This window comes from Candoia aspera, chromosome 4, assembly GCF_035149785.1.
Source record: "Candoia aspera isolate rCanAsp1 chromosome 4, rCanAsp1.hap2, whole genome shotgun sequence".
Classification (NCBI taxonomy): Eukaryota; Metazoa; Chordata; class Lepidosauria; order Squamata; family Boidae; genus Candoia; species Candoia aspera.
Genome location: NC_086156.1, coordinates 117196921 through 117210311, shown reverse-complemented (window position 1 = coordinate 117210311; position 13391 = coordinate 117196921). Strand labels below are relative to the sequence as shown.

Sequence of the window (13391 nt, the reverse complement as noted above, 5' to 3'; positions counted from 1 at the left end):
CTGTCACGCAGACACATACAAGTTTCCCAAAGCGAAGACAGTTATCTTTTCTGACTGCAAGAGTGGTTGGACATGCAGCTGGGGCAGCATGCCTGGATTTCAGAGGACTTGTTCGGGTATGTGGGTGGGCAGACACACAGAATGAAGATTAAGTGTTTTACAGAATTTTCTGTGTGCAAAAATAATATTTTATAAATCTAGCAACCTCCCATGTAAAACAGATTAGCCCCAAAATGCCCAAGGTCAGCTACCCTGTAAACATGACACTCTAGTAGGATGTTGAACCTGGGATGGGAAGAGTGTTCCTGCCTGTCTCCCAGGAGCTTGGCCTTGATGGGCTTTCATGTCACTTCTCTCTCTGACACCATGCTCTCTGTTTCTGGTGGGCTTAATCCTGGCAGGTTGTGGACTTCTAAATGGGTTGACGTTGGGTTGTAAACAACAGAGTCTTCACTTGCCTAGGCTTGGAAGGGCTTTAGCTAAACTGTGACAGGATGTGATATATTGGTCCTTCTAATTTGGGAAAACTTTTTCTGAATGTTGACACTTGGTTGGGTTATGTCCCACATTAATCACAGCCAGGTTAACAGCGAGACTTTTCTGTCTCTTTCCCTGCCCACCTTGTCTGGCAAGACAAGAGAAATTGCTTAAGGGGGCAGAGTGGCTCTGGAGCATCTAATTACCACTGAGGTAGCTGTCCTGTGATATTAACGAGTCAGTGGTGTGTGTAGCCTCTGCTTGTGGTTTGCTGTAGATAGAGCCTTCCTCCGTGCTCCGAGGGGAGGTTAAAAAACTGTCGGAGAAAACCCACAGGATTAATGGTCTCTCCTCCGTCTTAATACAGTGAAGTAATTTCTGTTGATGTTAGGTGGAGTTCCTTCTGATTTACAACAAGGGTGAATGAGAGGGGAGTTGGCCCGGGTGACTCCTATTAAGGAGTTATGTGTTGTTGCTACACCTGCGGCATAAAGGGAGCAGCACTGCTCGCAACCCTCACACTCCGGCTAGCCTTGGGAAATTTCTGAGCCTGACCCTTTTATAGGGATCGTTGTGTTTCTAACTACCCTGTTTTTTTTCAGTACTTCTGGAAGGGGTTTGAGTTCTAGCATACTCTAGCGAGATTAGGCCGAGGAGACATAGTAGAAGGCGCTTGAGATGCTGAAAATAGTCTCCTTCAAGCCATAGAAAGATTGGCGTAAGGAGGCTGGCGCAGAACATGTTCAGTTGACCTTCCCAGTATGTGAAAATAGACGTAAAGCAGGCGAGCCACCGTACATCACAGCCTGCCTTGTGGCTCCAAGTGGTTTTTGAATTGAACTGACTCACGGCCTTTGTGAAGCTTCCTGGGAAAAGTGTAGACTGTGCCGTGTTAACGCCTCAGGAGCCTTTGAACAGATGGCAGCCCTTCTGACCAAAATAGGGCTGGGAATAAAAGCAAAAGTAAAAAATGGAAATGACTGAACTCGCCTGAACAGGGCTGACCGTGGAGGACTCCACGTGCGCCTGCCGCTCTTCACTGCCTGGCCCTTTCAGCCCTGGGGCTCGACCTGCTGGCTGAGAGCACAGCGTGAGGGTTAGTGGCAAGCAAACGGGGGGTAATTCTTGTGCCACGTCATTGCGCTTGCAATGGTAGCGCATGAGCCGTATCAAAGCAGACAAGTGAATTCTTTCTCTTTCTGTCTTTTTTTGGGGGGGGTCCCTTTCCCTGTTTTGTATTCCAGACGACGAAGAGGAGGAATTGTGCAACTTAGAGAGCCCCCTTGTTGTCAAGAAGAAGAAACGAGGGCCCAAAAAGCAGAAAGAGAACAAGCCAGGGAAACCCAGGAAGCGCAAAAAATTAGTAAGTCTCGTGAACCAAGCCTGTTCTCTTCCTTCAGCGTGGGTTCGTGCTGTATGTCGCTGGTGCTTTCTTGCCTTTGTGGGACACCAAGCGTGCGATGGGCAGCCTGAAGCAAGTTCACAAACAGAATTGGGACTTCTTCAGCTGTATCTTTCCTGACTGACGGTAGAGGAGAACCGGTTAGGGGAAAATAGACGCTTGGCTTGGCACGGCACCATGGCAGGATTTCGGGACTTCCCTTTCACCCACGAATGGACAGATTGGGAGCCGGACTCATGTAGTGCCGGTGGTGTTGCTCTTGGGTGGGGCTCTGGCTTGGTCAAGGGCACACTGAGTGGATGGAACAGCAGAAGGAGCGTGTCTGTAGCTCGGATGACAGGAGGGCCAGAAGCAGCGTCGCCCTCGTTTCCTTCTCGGTTTGAACTGTGTGTCTTGTCAGCGGTGTCCATGCCGAGTGGTGGAAACCCTTCAGTGTCTCTTCCATTGGCTAACCCTGCCCAAGTCCTCCTCTCTGTAGTAGGAGGTTTTCTGCATCCCTCTCCACGGTTTATCCTTTGCTTCTGGCGTTGACAAAGCCCCCAGACTGTTTATTTTGCCAAGTCTCTCTATTGTGCCACGATGAATGGGCTGCTGTGGTCCTGGCACGGGGCTGCTCGGTGCTCAGCAGGAAGGCTTGTCCTTAATTAATGCTAATGATCTCACTCGCTGCTGTGTCCTCCCGCTCTCTGCTCTTTTCTTGGCAGGTCAGCGAGGATGAGTTTGAGTCAGACCGGGACGAGTATCGGGCCAAGTCGGAGAGCGGCGGCAGCGATTATGGAGGCGTGGGGAAGAAGAAGCGGCGCAGGCATCGGGAGAAGAAAGAGAAAAAGACCAGGCGGCGGAAAAAGTCCGAGGAGGACGGAGTGCAGAAGCCAAAGGTGCGGGGCTCGGGGCCCGGGCAGCTGGCCTCCTTCGCCGCCCCCATTGAGAGCGGGCCGGCGGGTGGGAGGACGAGGGCGGTCAGTTTCAGGCTGGGGGGGCCCATCGGGACACACGCTCTCCTGGCCCCCGACTTCCCTTCTGTGCCGCGAGACAGAACAGACCGGAGCACTTTCCCTTGCCCCGTCCCCACGCCTCGCGCTAAACTCTGCTTTGTTGGACCACGGTTTCTCCCGCACGTTGTAGCATCCTAGTTCATACCGCGCGCCGAGCAGGAAGCTCTGGCTGACAAGCAGTGTCCGTTCCATCCATTCCGCTAGACCCAAACCACGGAAGCCGTGCAATGCTGAGCACGATGTGGGAAGCTCAGAGTTACGGGGATGGAGTGGGTGTTAAGACAGCGTTCCCACATTTTTGATCACCTGACCCTCAACTTTTGCGAGAGATGTGGGTTAAAAATACTTTTTTCCCAACGAACAGCTCAGAAAAAGCGGGTAGGTGTGCTTCTTGCGACTCCAGTCTAGCGCTGTTCCCTCAGCTTCTTGACGTCCCCCGGCTGGCTGATTTGGGGGTGGCATCTGTACGGATTTTCTGTGCTTATCACCTGTAACACCGAGCGCGCCACCAACCCTGCAAACGCTTTGCTTGGAACGAAGCATCGTTCATAAGTTGGTGGTGGAACATATGTTTGTATAATTAATACTCCCAACAGGCACGATGTGAAGGATGCATCCAACGTAGGGGTGGTTCAGTATGCTGAAGAACGATTCCGTTCATCTCGGAACGCTGGTGTGCGGTGTAGACATTTCCATTATTCCCCGCCCCCTCAGCTCTCCCCCATCTTGCAATGGCACAGAGGGTGTGTTTCCCTTGGAAGGTGTCCTGAACATTTGTGTTACGTTCCCTTGAAGGTGGAGCAGAAGTCCTCTGCTCAGCTGCTCATGACTTGGGGGCTGGAGGATGTGGACCACGTTTTCACCGAGGAGGACTATCACACCCTGACAAATTACAAAGCTTTCAGCCAGTTTATGAGGTGGGTTCTTTGGTGCCAGCGTGGGGGCGGAGGGAACACGTGACACAGCGGGCTTTAGAGTTTACCTTTTTCCCAAATAAAACTCAATTCCAGACAACGTTTGGAGCTATGTACAGACCTTCTGAATGAACAGCACTTAATTTTTATTTATTTATTTAAAATATTTATTGGTTGCCTTTTTGAACAAAGTCACCTCAAGAAAATGAGTCATGGTCCAGTTGCAGTTTTATAAGGATCATCAGGCAGGACATGCGTGTCTGTACACACACCTTACGACACCTAGGTGTCCTAACTAAGCAGGAACCACGCCGACATGAGGAATAGGTCTCTAGTGCTTTATTAATGCCACAGTAGACAGAAAATCCTACCCAACTGAAGAAGCGTGGGAAAACCCAGACAGATAAACCCCCAAAGTCAAGGTGGGTCTGTTCTGGGTCTCTTTGAATGACAGCTCAAAGTCTCTAAGCTACGCATGCTTTTCTGCCCCTGGATAGGGGCCCCCTCCTGCTCACCATCCGTGCTCATGACACTAGGTCCTGCCAGATGACATTCCCTGGGAGACGGGACACAGTCGCGTGGTGTAGGGGGACCCAGAAGGACTTAGTGAGGCAAAAGGCTACCGTTATGTGTACATATTATCATCATGATTGTTGTCTGGTTCTGCTGAGCTTTAAATTTTGTCGTTCGGATGGGCAGCCAGATAAATGGACACAAATAAACAGGTTTGCTGATGTAGATGCGTACGTCTCCCTGCCTGCCCACCTGCAAGCACGCTTCCTGCTTCTCCACAAAAGGGATTGCGCTCCATGAAGTCCCGGGTTCTGCTTTGCCCCACTTTCTAGCATGGTAGCATTAAGGACTGAATACGCGTTCTGAGAGGGTGGGATTCTGAAGAGGAGCGCCCCCGCCTTGGGCCTGCATTCTTGTCTTGCGAGAGGTGTGCTGGAGCGAGAACGTTGGGTTCAACTGAAACCCTAGCTTGCGAAAAGGTAGTCGGTCTCTCATCACCGTCTCGGTACTGAATGGCAGGCAGGCAGGAAGCAGGGGAGGAGCAGGAGGGGGAGCAAGACGCCTGCGCGTATCACAGGAGGGTTTTCTGCTAGCCATCGGGGTTTCTTTCTAGGCTTGGTGCCCTTGTTAAATGCAAGTCCTGGAACATCAAGCAGCCCGGCGTCTGCATCCCGAGACCTGAGGGCTTCTCTGGCTGTGAGCCTGTGACTCAAGCCAGGCAGAGCTGAGCTCATGTCAGCTACAGGGAAGCAGCCAGTGGCCTTGGCAGCCCCGCGGTATCTCCCTGCTTTAGCTTGGCGGGCAGAGGCAGGCACCGCTGCCAACAACACTCTGCGACCAATGGCAGAAATCTGGCACCGGCGGTTGTGGAATCGTGAGGCCACCTGGGCCTCGCCAGTTTTAATCAAGGCGGTGATTTATTCCAGGTGCTCAGGGGACAGGCCTGCCAGTGGGGCTTGAGGGGAGGAAGCGCTCAGCCCGGCTCTAATTAGCTCTAAATTGTTTGGCACTTGCCTGTGCAGGAGGCAGATTGCCTTCCTTCCTTGCTGCTGCTGGAATTGGCCAGGAGCTCCCTCGCGATGAGCAAGATAGCGTTCCTCCCGGGAAGGGCCTTTGGAGCCGTTTCCTCTATTCCTCGTGGCTCCCCAGGGCTTCAGGGTCTCTCGCTCTGCGCGTGGGAGCAGCTGTGCTCCTGAAGCAGAGCGCGGCCTCGAGGCTTCCAGAGAGCTGTCTGGTGGCTGCCCTGGCCTGCGCTGCGTGGACCGAGGTTGCCTCATCTCAGCGCACAAATGCCTTACTGTCCCTCGCAGCCACCCTGGAATCAGGCTGGAGGGGGGAAAACGTACCCTCCAACCTCAGGACACGCTCGGGGTGCCTTGGGGCCTGGGTGGACCCACAGCTGATGACGCCTGAAGTCACGGGTGGAACCGCGTGGGAGCCGCGAAGGCTAGGCTGCTGGGGGGAGGCCCAGGGCCCCATAAATGTCCTCTCTCCCTGTGCTCACCCTTCCTGTCCACTCACCTCCTTGACCGAGCCAGAATATTTTCCCAGGTGGGATGAGAAGTGCGTGGGGAGAGGGAAGGAGCGAGCAAGAGAGGCGGATGTGCAAGGCCTCTCGCGAGTGTCTCGTCCGGGGCCGCCTGACTCTGGCGGTGCCAGGGTGAGGAGGGATGGGCGGAGAGAAGGGAACTGGCTGGACTGAAGCGTGAGGCTGGTACGGAGAAAAGACTGGCGCATGAGAATCTAAAGGAGGTGGCACAAAATAGATTTTAGCTCCGGCATTCTGATCTGGCTGGAGAGTTGCAAAGCTTGGTGGGTCCCATGCGGTTATTACTGGACTAGGTTCCTCTTTCTCTGCGGGAGGAAAGAGGAGATACAGCTGGCACTCCATTGACCCCACCGTCCTGTGTGTCTGCAGCGTTTCACCTATCTGGTCTCTCTCTGACTTCTGTCATGCGGCTCTTTCCCGTATACCGAGGCGCTTTCTCTTCCCTCCCCCATTTCTCTTGATCTGTTTTTAATATTCTGCCTCAGTTTTTTTCTCTGGATGCAGAATTGCTCCCATATGGTACTGCAGTCTGAAACAGCAAGTGATGCAGGCTGGGCCTTCCTTTATCTTGTGGTCTCTGCCTCTCTGTTTCCCCCGCCTCGCCACATTCTTTTTCTTCGGTTCTTTCCACACGCAAGCCATGGTAGACCTGCTGTGTCGTTTTGTTCAGGCCTGTCTTTGTCTCCGAGGCACGCCTATTTCTGGAAACCATTTTGAAATTAAAGAAATTCAGACCCCTCCTCCCTCCTTCGGTGCCGGCACTTATTTTCTCCCCTCCCTTTTAAAGTAAGAGCTCTTATTTCTTTAATAGCATCTCTTAATAGTCTGCAATGCATTGTGGGCTGTATTGACTATCAATAATTAACAAGTCAAATCCACTAGTCAAAATGAGATCATAGCCCAGTGCAGCATAGCAGGTTTCTTATTGGCTTTGTCCAGATAATTCTTGAAATGGTTTAGAGCAAGAGGCCTGAGGCCCCAGGGTTACGTGCAGTCTCCAGAGCCCTGAAGAAAGGAAAAGTTATCATTATATTAACTCTCCCATGATATAGTGAGCTTTCATGTTAAATCAAACCAAATTTCATTTTTGTTATATCCTTACCTTCTCTTTGTCCTGACCATGCTCTTCTGGAATATAGGTCCTTGCATGTCATTCAAGGTCAAAAGTATGGCTTTTGGCCTGAAAAAAATTGTGCGTTCCTGATTTAGGGAACGTGGACATACACTTTCCTGCACTTCTCTTTTCCCATCTTACATGCCTTTTCCCTTTATTTTCACATGGCTTATGTTTTCTACATTTTAGTTAGGCGAAATCTTCCAAACCATGGTCTGCAGACACATTTCAGTTCATGATCAGCTGTGATCAACTGCAGCCATAGTTTGTTGTGCAAGCCATGTTTAGGAAAAAACTGAAGGGGCTCACGTGTGCCAGAAGAAGGGAAGGAGAGAAAGGACTCTGCAGCTTAGCCATGCATCCAGATAAAACAGTTGTCTACCTTCTAACTAAGATCCCTTTGTTTGCAGGCTAATTTCTGTAGCTGGGAGGAATAGGACCACCTTATTTGGAGGGGAGGTTAAAAACCTTAAGAAAAGAACATTTGGAAATCCACACATAAAATAGTTTCAGTACTGTTATTGACTAAAATGAAAAATAATTATATCTAGGCTCAAAGGATACCTAGATCTGATCTGATCTGATCTGATCTATTATGCATTCAAGTTAAGTGTGGACTGCCTGGATAAGTCCCTGAAGTTTTCTTGGGAAGATTTCAGAAGTGGCTTGCCCTTGTCGTCTTCTTCTCAAGGCTGAGAGAGAGGGACTGGCCCAAGATCACCCAGCTGGCTTTGTGCCTGAGGAAGGACTAGAACTCACAGTCTCCCAGTTCCTAGCCTGTGCCCTAACCACTACACCAAACTGACTGTCTTAGATTTTAAAACTGGCATGAGGAAATTTGGCTACTTGGTGACATTCTGAGATGTGAGGATATAAATTGACCTGCCACTGTGCCCTAAAGTAGATGATATCACAGTGATAGCGAGTGCACCTCCAAGGACTCACAACCAGCCCCTGACATCACAGCTAGACTTAGAGAACTGGAATCCAAGTATCCTGAGCCCCCACAAGCCCTTTTTCCATTATACTTACTGTGCTCTTAATATGTGCATTCATGTGCTCTCCTATCATCTGTCCAGCAAGTGAAAAAAATAGGGTTATGTGCAGAATTCTGGAACTGAGAAGCTTGGCTTCCACTTTTCTCAGCTATTCTCTGTGTGAATGTGAACTCTCACAATTTGCCAGGAGCGAGCACCACTTCAGGTCTGTTGTCCATGGGCAGAAGCAACAGAATCAGTCTGAGTTTGCAGGACAGTGGATTATATGCTGAACACGGCACAGCTGAGCTGTAAACCTTGGTTTGGTAAACCCGACTGGCTTGGTTTGTGCAACATGTTAAGCCAAAACCTAATAAATCACCTTGGGAACCGAGCAGCTAATGTAAAGTACGGAAATCCACTGAGATCCAAATAGGTTTCACATGCAGAATACTTTGCTTACCTTTTAAAATCATGGTTGCCCTCAGAAGGTGCTGCAGGTCAGTAGAATTCGTAAGCGAGAGAGACAGAAGCTTGCACAGAGGCCGTTGGGATTTGAATGTGGAGCAGGACTGGTTATGTTCAGAAGGAACCCTTATGTATAATTTTCCTGCCAGGCTAGCCAAACCAAAGATAGATCCGTTGTGCTGTGAATTTCTGCCAGCCCAAATCCCAGGGGTCTCTGTAGAGTTAAGCCCCGACTGGGTCAGACATCGGCATGCAGGTTCCTGGCACCGCGCGTTGACAGCAGGTGAAGTACTGAAGCTAGTCGGGGGCAGCCAGATCAAGATGCAGCCGCCTTTGCAGCAGGAATGATTGCAAATGATGGATGTCTCCTGCTTCGGGGTTCTTGGCTGGGGGTGAGGAGAGGAAGGCGGCGGGGGGGGGGAGGGTCAGAAAGCTTTTGCCTCCGGGCCTGTGCTGCAGCAGTCAGCATTGCTCCATCAAGTGCGCCGTTGGCCTCTGTCGGATTAAATGGAGCGTTGGCCTGTTCCAGTTTGGCAGTTCTTGTCTTCCCTTGAGACTGACAAGAGCGGGGAGGAGGGAGCAGCGTTAATCCTTGCTGTGGTGTGCTGCGGGGTTATTCCTGGGGGAGGAGCGAGCAGAAGGGATTTGCGTGTGACGTTGCAGCTCCCTGTGCGAGCAGACCTGCGGCCATGTTGGCTGGCGGTTCTTCCTGAGCGGAACGCCTGCCTGGTCACCCCACGTGGCACATTGCAGCCTTCAAGCCCCAACTGTTCGCGTGCTGTTCTTCGGACCCCAGTTGTTCCGAAGTATTCTGTTTTTACGTTCCCTTTCAGAACTTGGTAAAAGTATTTCTCCTGGGACCTCTTTCCAATAAAACACATGTTCCCGCTTCTAAGCACCTTGTGGCTTTATGATGCTGATAGCGAGGCACCTTCTCCCAGCTAAAGGCCCCTCCAGTTTGTCAGGGGGGGTGCAGAGAGAGGGCAGGATTGGACTGCCTCTGCGACGACGGGGCCTGGGGCGTGGGCCGCTCCGCCGCCGCCACCCTCCTAATCTCGGCCGTAAATGAAAGCGGGGTAAGCTGGTCTAGCCACACCGTCCGGGTGTCCTCTTTCTCAGAATTAAAGGGAGAGCGTTGCGTTCTCGTTCTGAATTAAACTGCTCTGGTTCCCCTCTCCTGCCCAGGCCCCTCATTGCCAAAAAGAATCCCAAGATCCCGATGTCCAAAATGATGACCATCATGGGAGCCAAGTGGCGGGAGTTCAGCGCCAACAATCCCTTCAAGGGGTCGACAGCAGCCGTGGCCGCCGCCGCCGCCGCCGCTGCCGCCGCCGTGGCAGAACAAGTGTCGGCTGCCGTGTCAGCCGTGGCCCCTTCCCCCGAGGCCCAGCCTCTGCTGCAGCCGCCCGCCCAGCCGCTCCCGGTCCGCAAGGCCAAAACCAAAGAGGGCAAAGGTGAGTGCCGTGGGGGGGATGCGGGGCGGTGGGTGGGGCGGGCGGGCAGGGGAGGTGCAGCGGCTGGCTGGGCCGGGCCGGCTCGTCCCTGCTAGAGGCTGGTCCGCGTTGGCAGGACGTTGCGGTGCCGAGCGAGTTCCGGTGTGGGGGTCAAGGGCCAGGGCGCAGCATCTCGGGCGTAAAGCAGAGGGCCTGAGCTTTACGCGTGGGGTCTTTGTGCCCGGGGCCGCTTGTTTCCTCAGGAGAACGCTGGCCTAAGTCTCCCACCGGCCGCCCGGGGTTGTGTGGCCCTCGGCTCGCCATACGTCACCACAGTAGACTCTGCCCCTTCTGGAGAACAGACGAGTGCCCACTCTCCCTAGCCCGTGTCCCCCACAGCTCTGACGCTTTGCAGGGGAGCGGAGCACGGGGGCCCGGGGCGGGAGAGGGGGGCAGCCAAGATGCTCGCGTTTCTGCAGCGTCTGGTGGGGTGTTGTTATTCCAGGGGCCTCTTGCCAGGGCTTGCCATCTGCCTGCTGCTTTGGAGCATCGCAGAGACCCGCGTTGCTCTTCCGGACGAGGGCAAGCGCTGAATGTTCTCCTGAGAGGTTCTTCGTTTCTTCCACCAAAGGCCCAGGCCACAAGAAGAGGAGTAAAAGCCCCCGCATCCCAGAGATGAAGAGGAAGACGAAGGGGAAGAGGATGGCGCCCCTGAAGATCAAGCTAGGAATGATCGGAGGGAAGCGCAAGAAGAGCAGCTCAGTAAGGCGCATTCAGTGGCGGCTGCGGGTGCGAGTGTTGAACCTAAGCTTGCTGTAGTGGCGGCCTCGAGGGCTTGGCATTTCTGGACGTATTGGCAGGGCAGGAGGGCTTTCGGTTGCTTAGAAAGATAGATACCGTGATTCCACCTCGAAATGGGCTACCTTCTGTGACCAGAGTATGCTTTGCAAATTAAGCTGGCTCGGCATCATTTGCTTATTTTGTGTGCCGCGCTGGCTACCGCTAGCCACGGGGATGACTCTGAGCCCAGGCAGTCCCAGGGCCCTTTCGGCAGTATCGTTAGGAGTTGCGTGAGATCTCGTTTATGGGCTGTGGAGCAAATCCAGCTGCTCTTCAGGTTGCATGGCATGACTGCGGGAGTGCCTGCTTGTTGACAACATCATCTCCATTTTCTTTCTTCCTGCCCTCCCTTGTCCCTCTGCCCCAACCTCCCTGAGGTGCAGTTGAATGGGGTTGGATGTAAAGCGACCTCTTTTTCTTTCTGCTTGCTTTTGGGCGTAGCTCCTAAGTTGGGGTACCCAGCAGCCATTTCCTTTCCCACCACTCCTCTTCATTTCTACCTCTTTGTGGGTTTTTCCTAATGGAGGGCCGCTCCGGTTATGTACAGCATTTGTTTCAGAGTGACGAGGTGGGAGAACCTGAGGAAGAATCTGACCTCGACAACTCGAGCGTTCACAGTTCTTCCGTGCGTTCAGACAGTTCGGGAAGGGTCAAGAAACTCAAGCGGGGTCGACCTGGACGAAAGAAGAAAAAGGGTGAGTGTAAGATCATGGCGTAGGGCAATAGATGTACGCAGTTCTTCTCTAGCAGCTATGGAGAGGTCACCTCACTCGCTTCCAATTAAAAAGTGAAAGGAGAAAAGCGTGCTCAGCTTTGCTCAGTTGTTGAGGAAGAACAGCTTTTTCAAGTTTTTGGTGTCCATGGCTAGAGAATGCTGGAAAGTTTTGTCTATGCCCCCTTCTCATTTCTTTTGGTTCTCAGTAAACCATATGTTCTGCCCCCTTTTTTGTGCTGGAGATTATAGTATTAACTAAGCTATGGATTATCTGGGGCTAGGGCAATCGAACAGGGCCAAATGCTTTTGTCTTAGCAGGTCTCCCATTCCTTAAGTTTATTGGCTGAGTTCTCATATTGCACTAACCATGATTCGTTGAATAAGCCGTAGCGGCCTAGTTCTCACATAACATGAAGCCAAAAACTATGGTTTACAAATTTCAATGGCTGGGTTCCCATTAAACTAAACCAAACCACATTATGATTTAGCGCGGCAAGTGGCATCATTCAGGGACGTAGGCTGCTTTCCGAGCTGCTTCCATTTCTGTGGGAGGAGCAGTACCTGCAGCTGCAGGATGTGGGAAGGCTGCTGAAAGGTCCAGCCCCAGGCGGTAGAGCAGGCAACACGTGCCTTGGAACGTAGGGAAGTGCCTCACGCCCTCTTGCTTTCTCCCCACTTCCCGGCTGGCAGTTGCTGGTGAAGAAGAGGCAGACGGCTACGAGACAGACCACCAAGACTATTGCGAGGTGTGTCAGCAGGGCGGGGAGATCATCCTCTGCGACTCATGTCCCAGAGCTTATCACCTGGTGTGCCTGGATCCGGAGCTAGACAAGGCCCCCGAGGGCAAGTGGAGCTGCCCCCACTGTGTAAGCTGCTCACCTTTCTTCCTTGTTCTCTGCACACTAGCACCTCCCACCTCCTGTCTCCTCCGTTTCCAAGAAAGGAGGTAGCTTGCTGGAGCTGCTGTTTGGATGTGGGGTCCCGCTCTCCTTACATGTCAGGGCCCCAAAATTCTGTGCTTGAAGGAAAATGATACCTGCACTTAAAATCTAGAAAATTCAGATTCTACTGATTAACATAATGAATTTGCTTTTACTAATTCACGTGGCTGCAAAGCATGCTTTGTTTGTTCCATTTAAAATAGTGCTTGGTGAGGGATGGTAGAAGGAAAGGGGCTTTGGGGGGTGCTGTGTGCATAGGGACAAGGAGACGGGCTGGGGTTTAAGGAAGGACTCTGTTTTGTCCGCTAAGATGCCTTGTGGTTTCCAACCTGCTGTTAACAAGCCCTCGTATATTTCTGCACGCCAAAGGCTAAGAATCAGCTGTCTGGTAACAGTAAAGATGGAGAATTATTTTGGGGATGTACTGAGATCCAGAACCAGATACCTGTGCCTTGATCTGTTTAGAGAATCCTAAATTCTGGCGAGCGATTCTGGGCCTCCTAATGCTTAGCGCCCCTTCAAAGCCATGCTCTTGCACGTCATTGCCGGACACGCTCTGGCTTTGCTGCTTCTGTGAACTTCCAAGCCCTCCTCTCCACTGACTCCTATTTCATAATCCAGCTCTCTTTTTGGGCGGTGTCATGTCCCCCGGCTTACAGGAAAAAGAAGGGGTGCAGTGGGAGCCGAAGGAGGAGGAGGACGAGTATGAAGGAGAGCTGGACGATGGCGAGAAGGAGGAGGAGGACGACCACATGGAGTACTGCCGCGTCTGCAAGGACGGCGGCGAGCTGCTGTGTTGCGACGCTTGCATCTCTTCCTATCACATCCACTGCCTCAACCCTCCACTTCCCGAGATCCCCAACGGGGAGTGGTTGTGTCCCCGCTGCACGGTGAGGGCATTGGGAAGGAGCGGACGGAATAACGGAGTCCGGAGGGCGGGTGGTGGGTGGGATGGCACGGGAGGCTGAGGGGAGGAGCGGTCCCCTCCATCTTCAAACGCTCGCGCTGGCCAGAAAGACTCAAACGATACTCTCTTCAGGAGGTGTGCCGGCT

The 13391-nt window shown here is 52.5% G+C and overlaps 1 protein-coding gene across 5 annotated transcripts in view; it reads left to right on the top strand.

The window, feature by feature from the left end:
* The window catches only part of CHD3 (chromodomain helicase DNA binding protein 3), a 55835-nt gene that overhangs the window by 10461 nt on the left and 31983 nt on the right, over positions 1-13391 (top strand). For 3 of the 5 annotated variants that reach the window (XM_063301654.1, XM_063301653.1, XM_063301657.1), the window contains exons 2-9: positions 1722-1840; positions 2584-2757; positions 3670-3791; positions 9595-9863; positions 10474-10604; positions 11230-11377; positions 12088-12263; positions 12998-13228. In XM_063301654.1, coding sequence (XP_063157724.1) covers positions 1722-1840; positions 2584-2757; positions 3670-3791; positions 9595-9863; positions 10474-10604; positions 11230-11377; positions 12088-12263; positions 12998-13228 — 1370 coding nt within the window. The remainder of the gene's footprint in view (positions 1-1721; positions 1841-2583; positions 2758-3669; positions 3792-9594; positions 9864-10473; positions 10605-11229; positions 11378-12087; positions 12264-12997; positions 13229-13391) is intronic. The other 2 variants (XM_063301655.1, XM_063301656.1) reach the window with 2 other exon arrangements.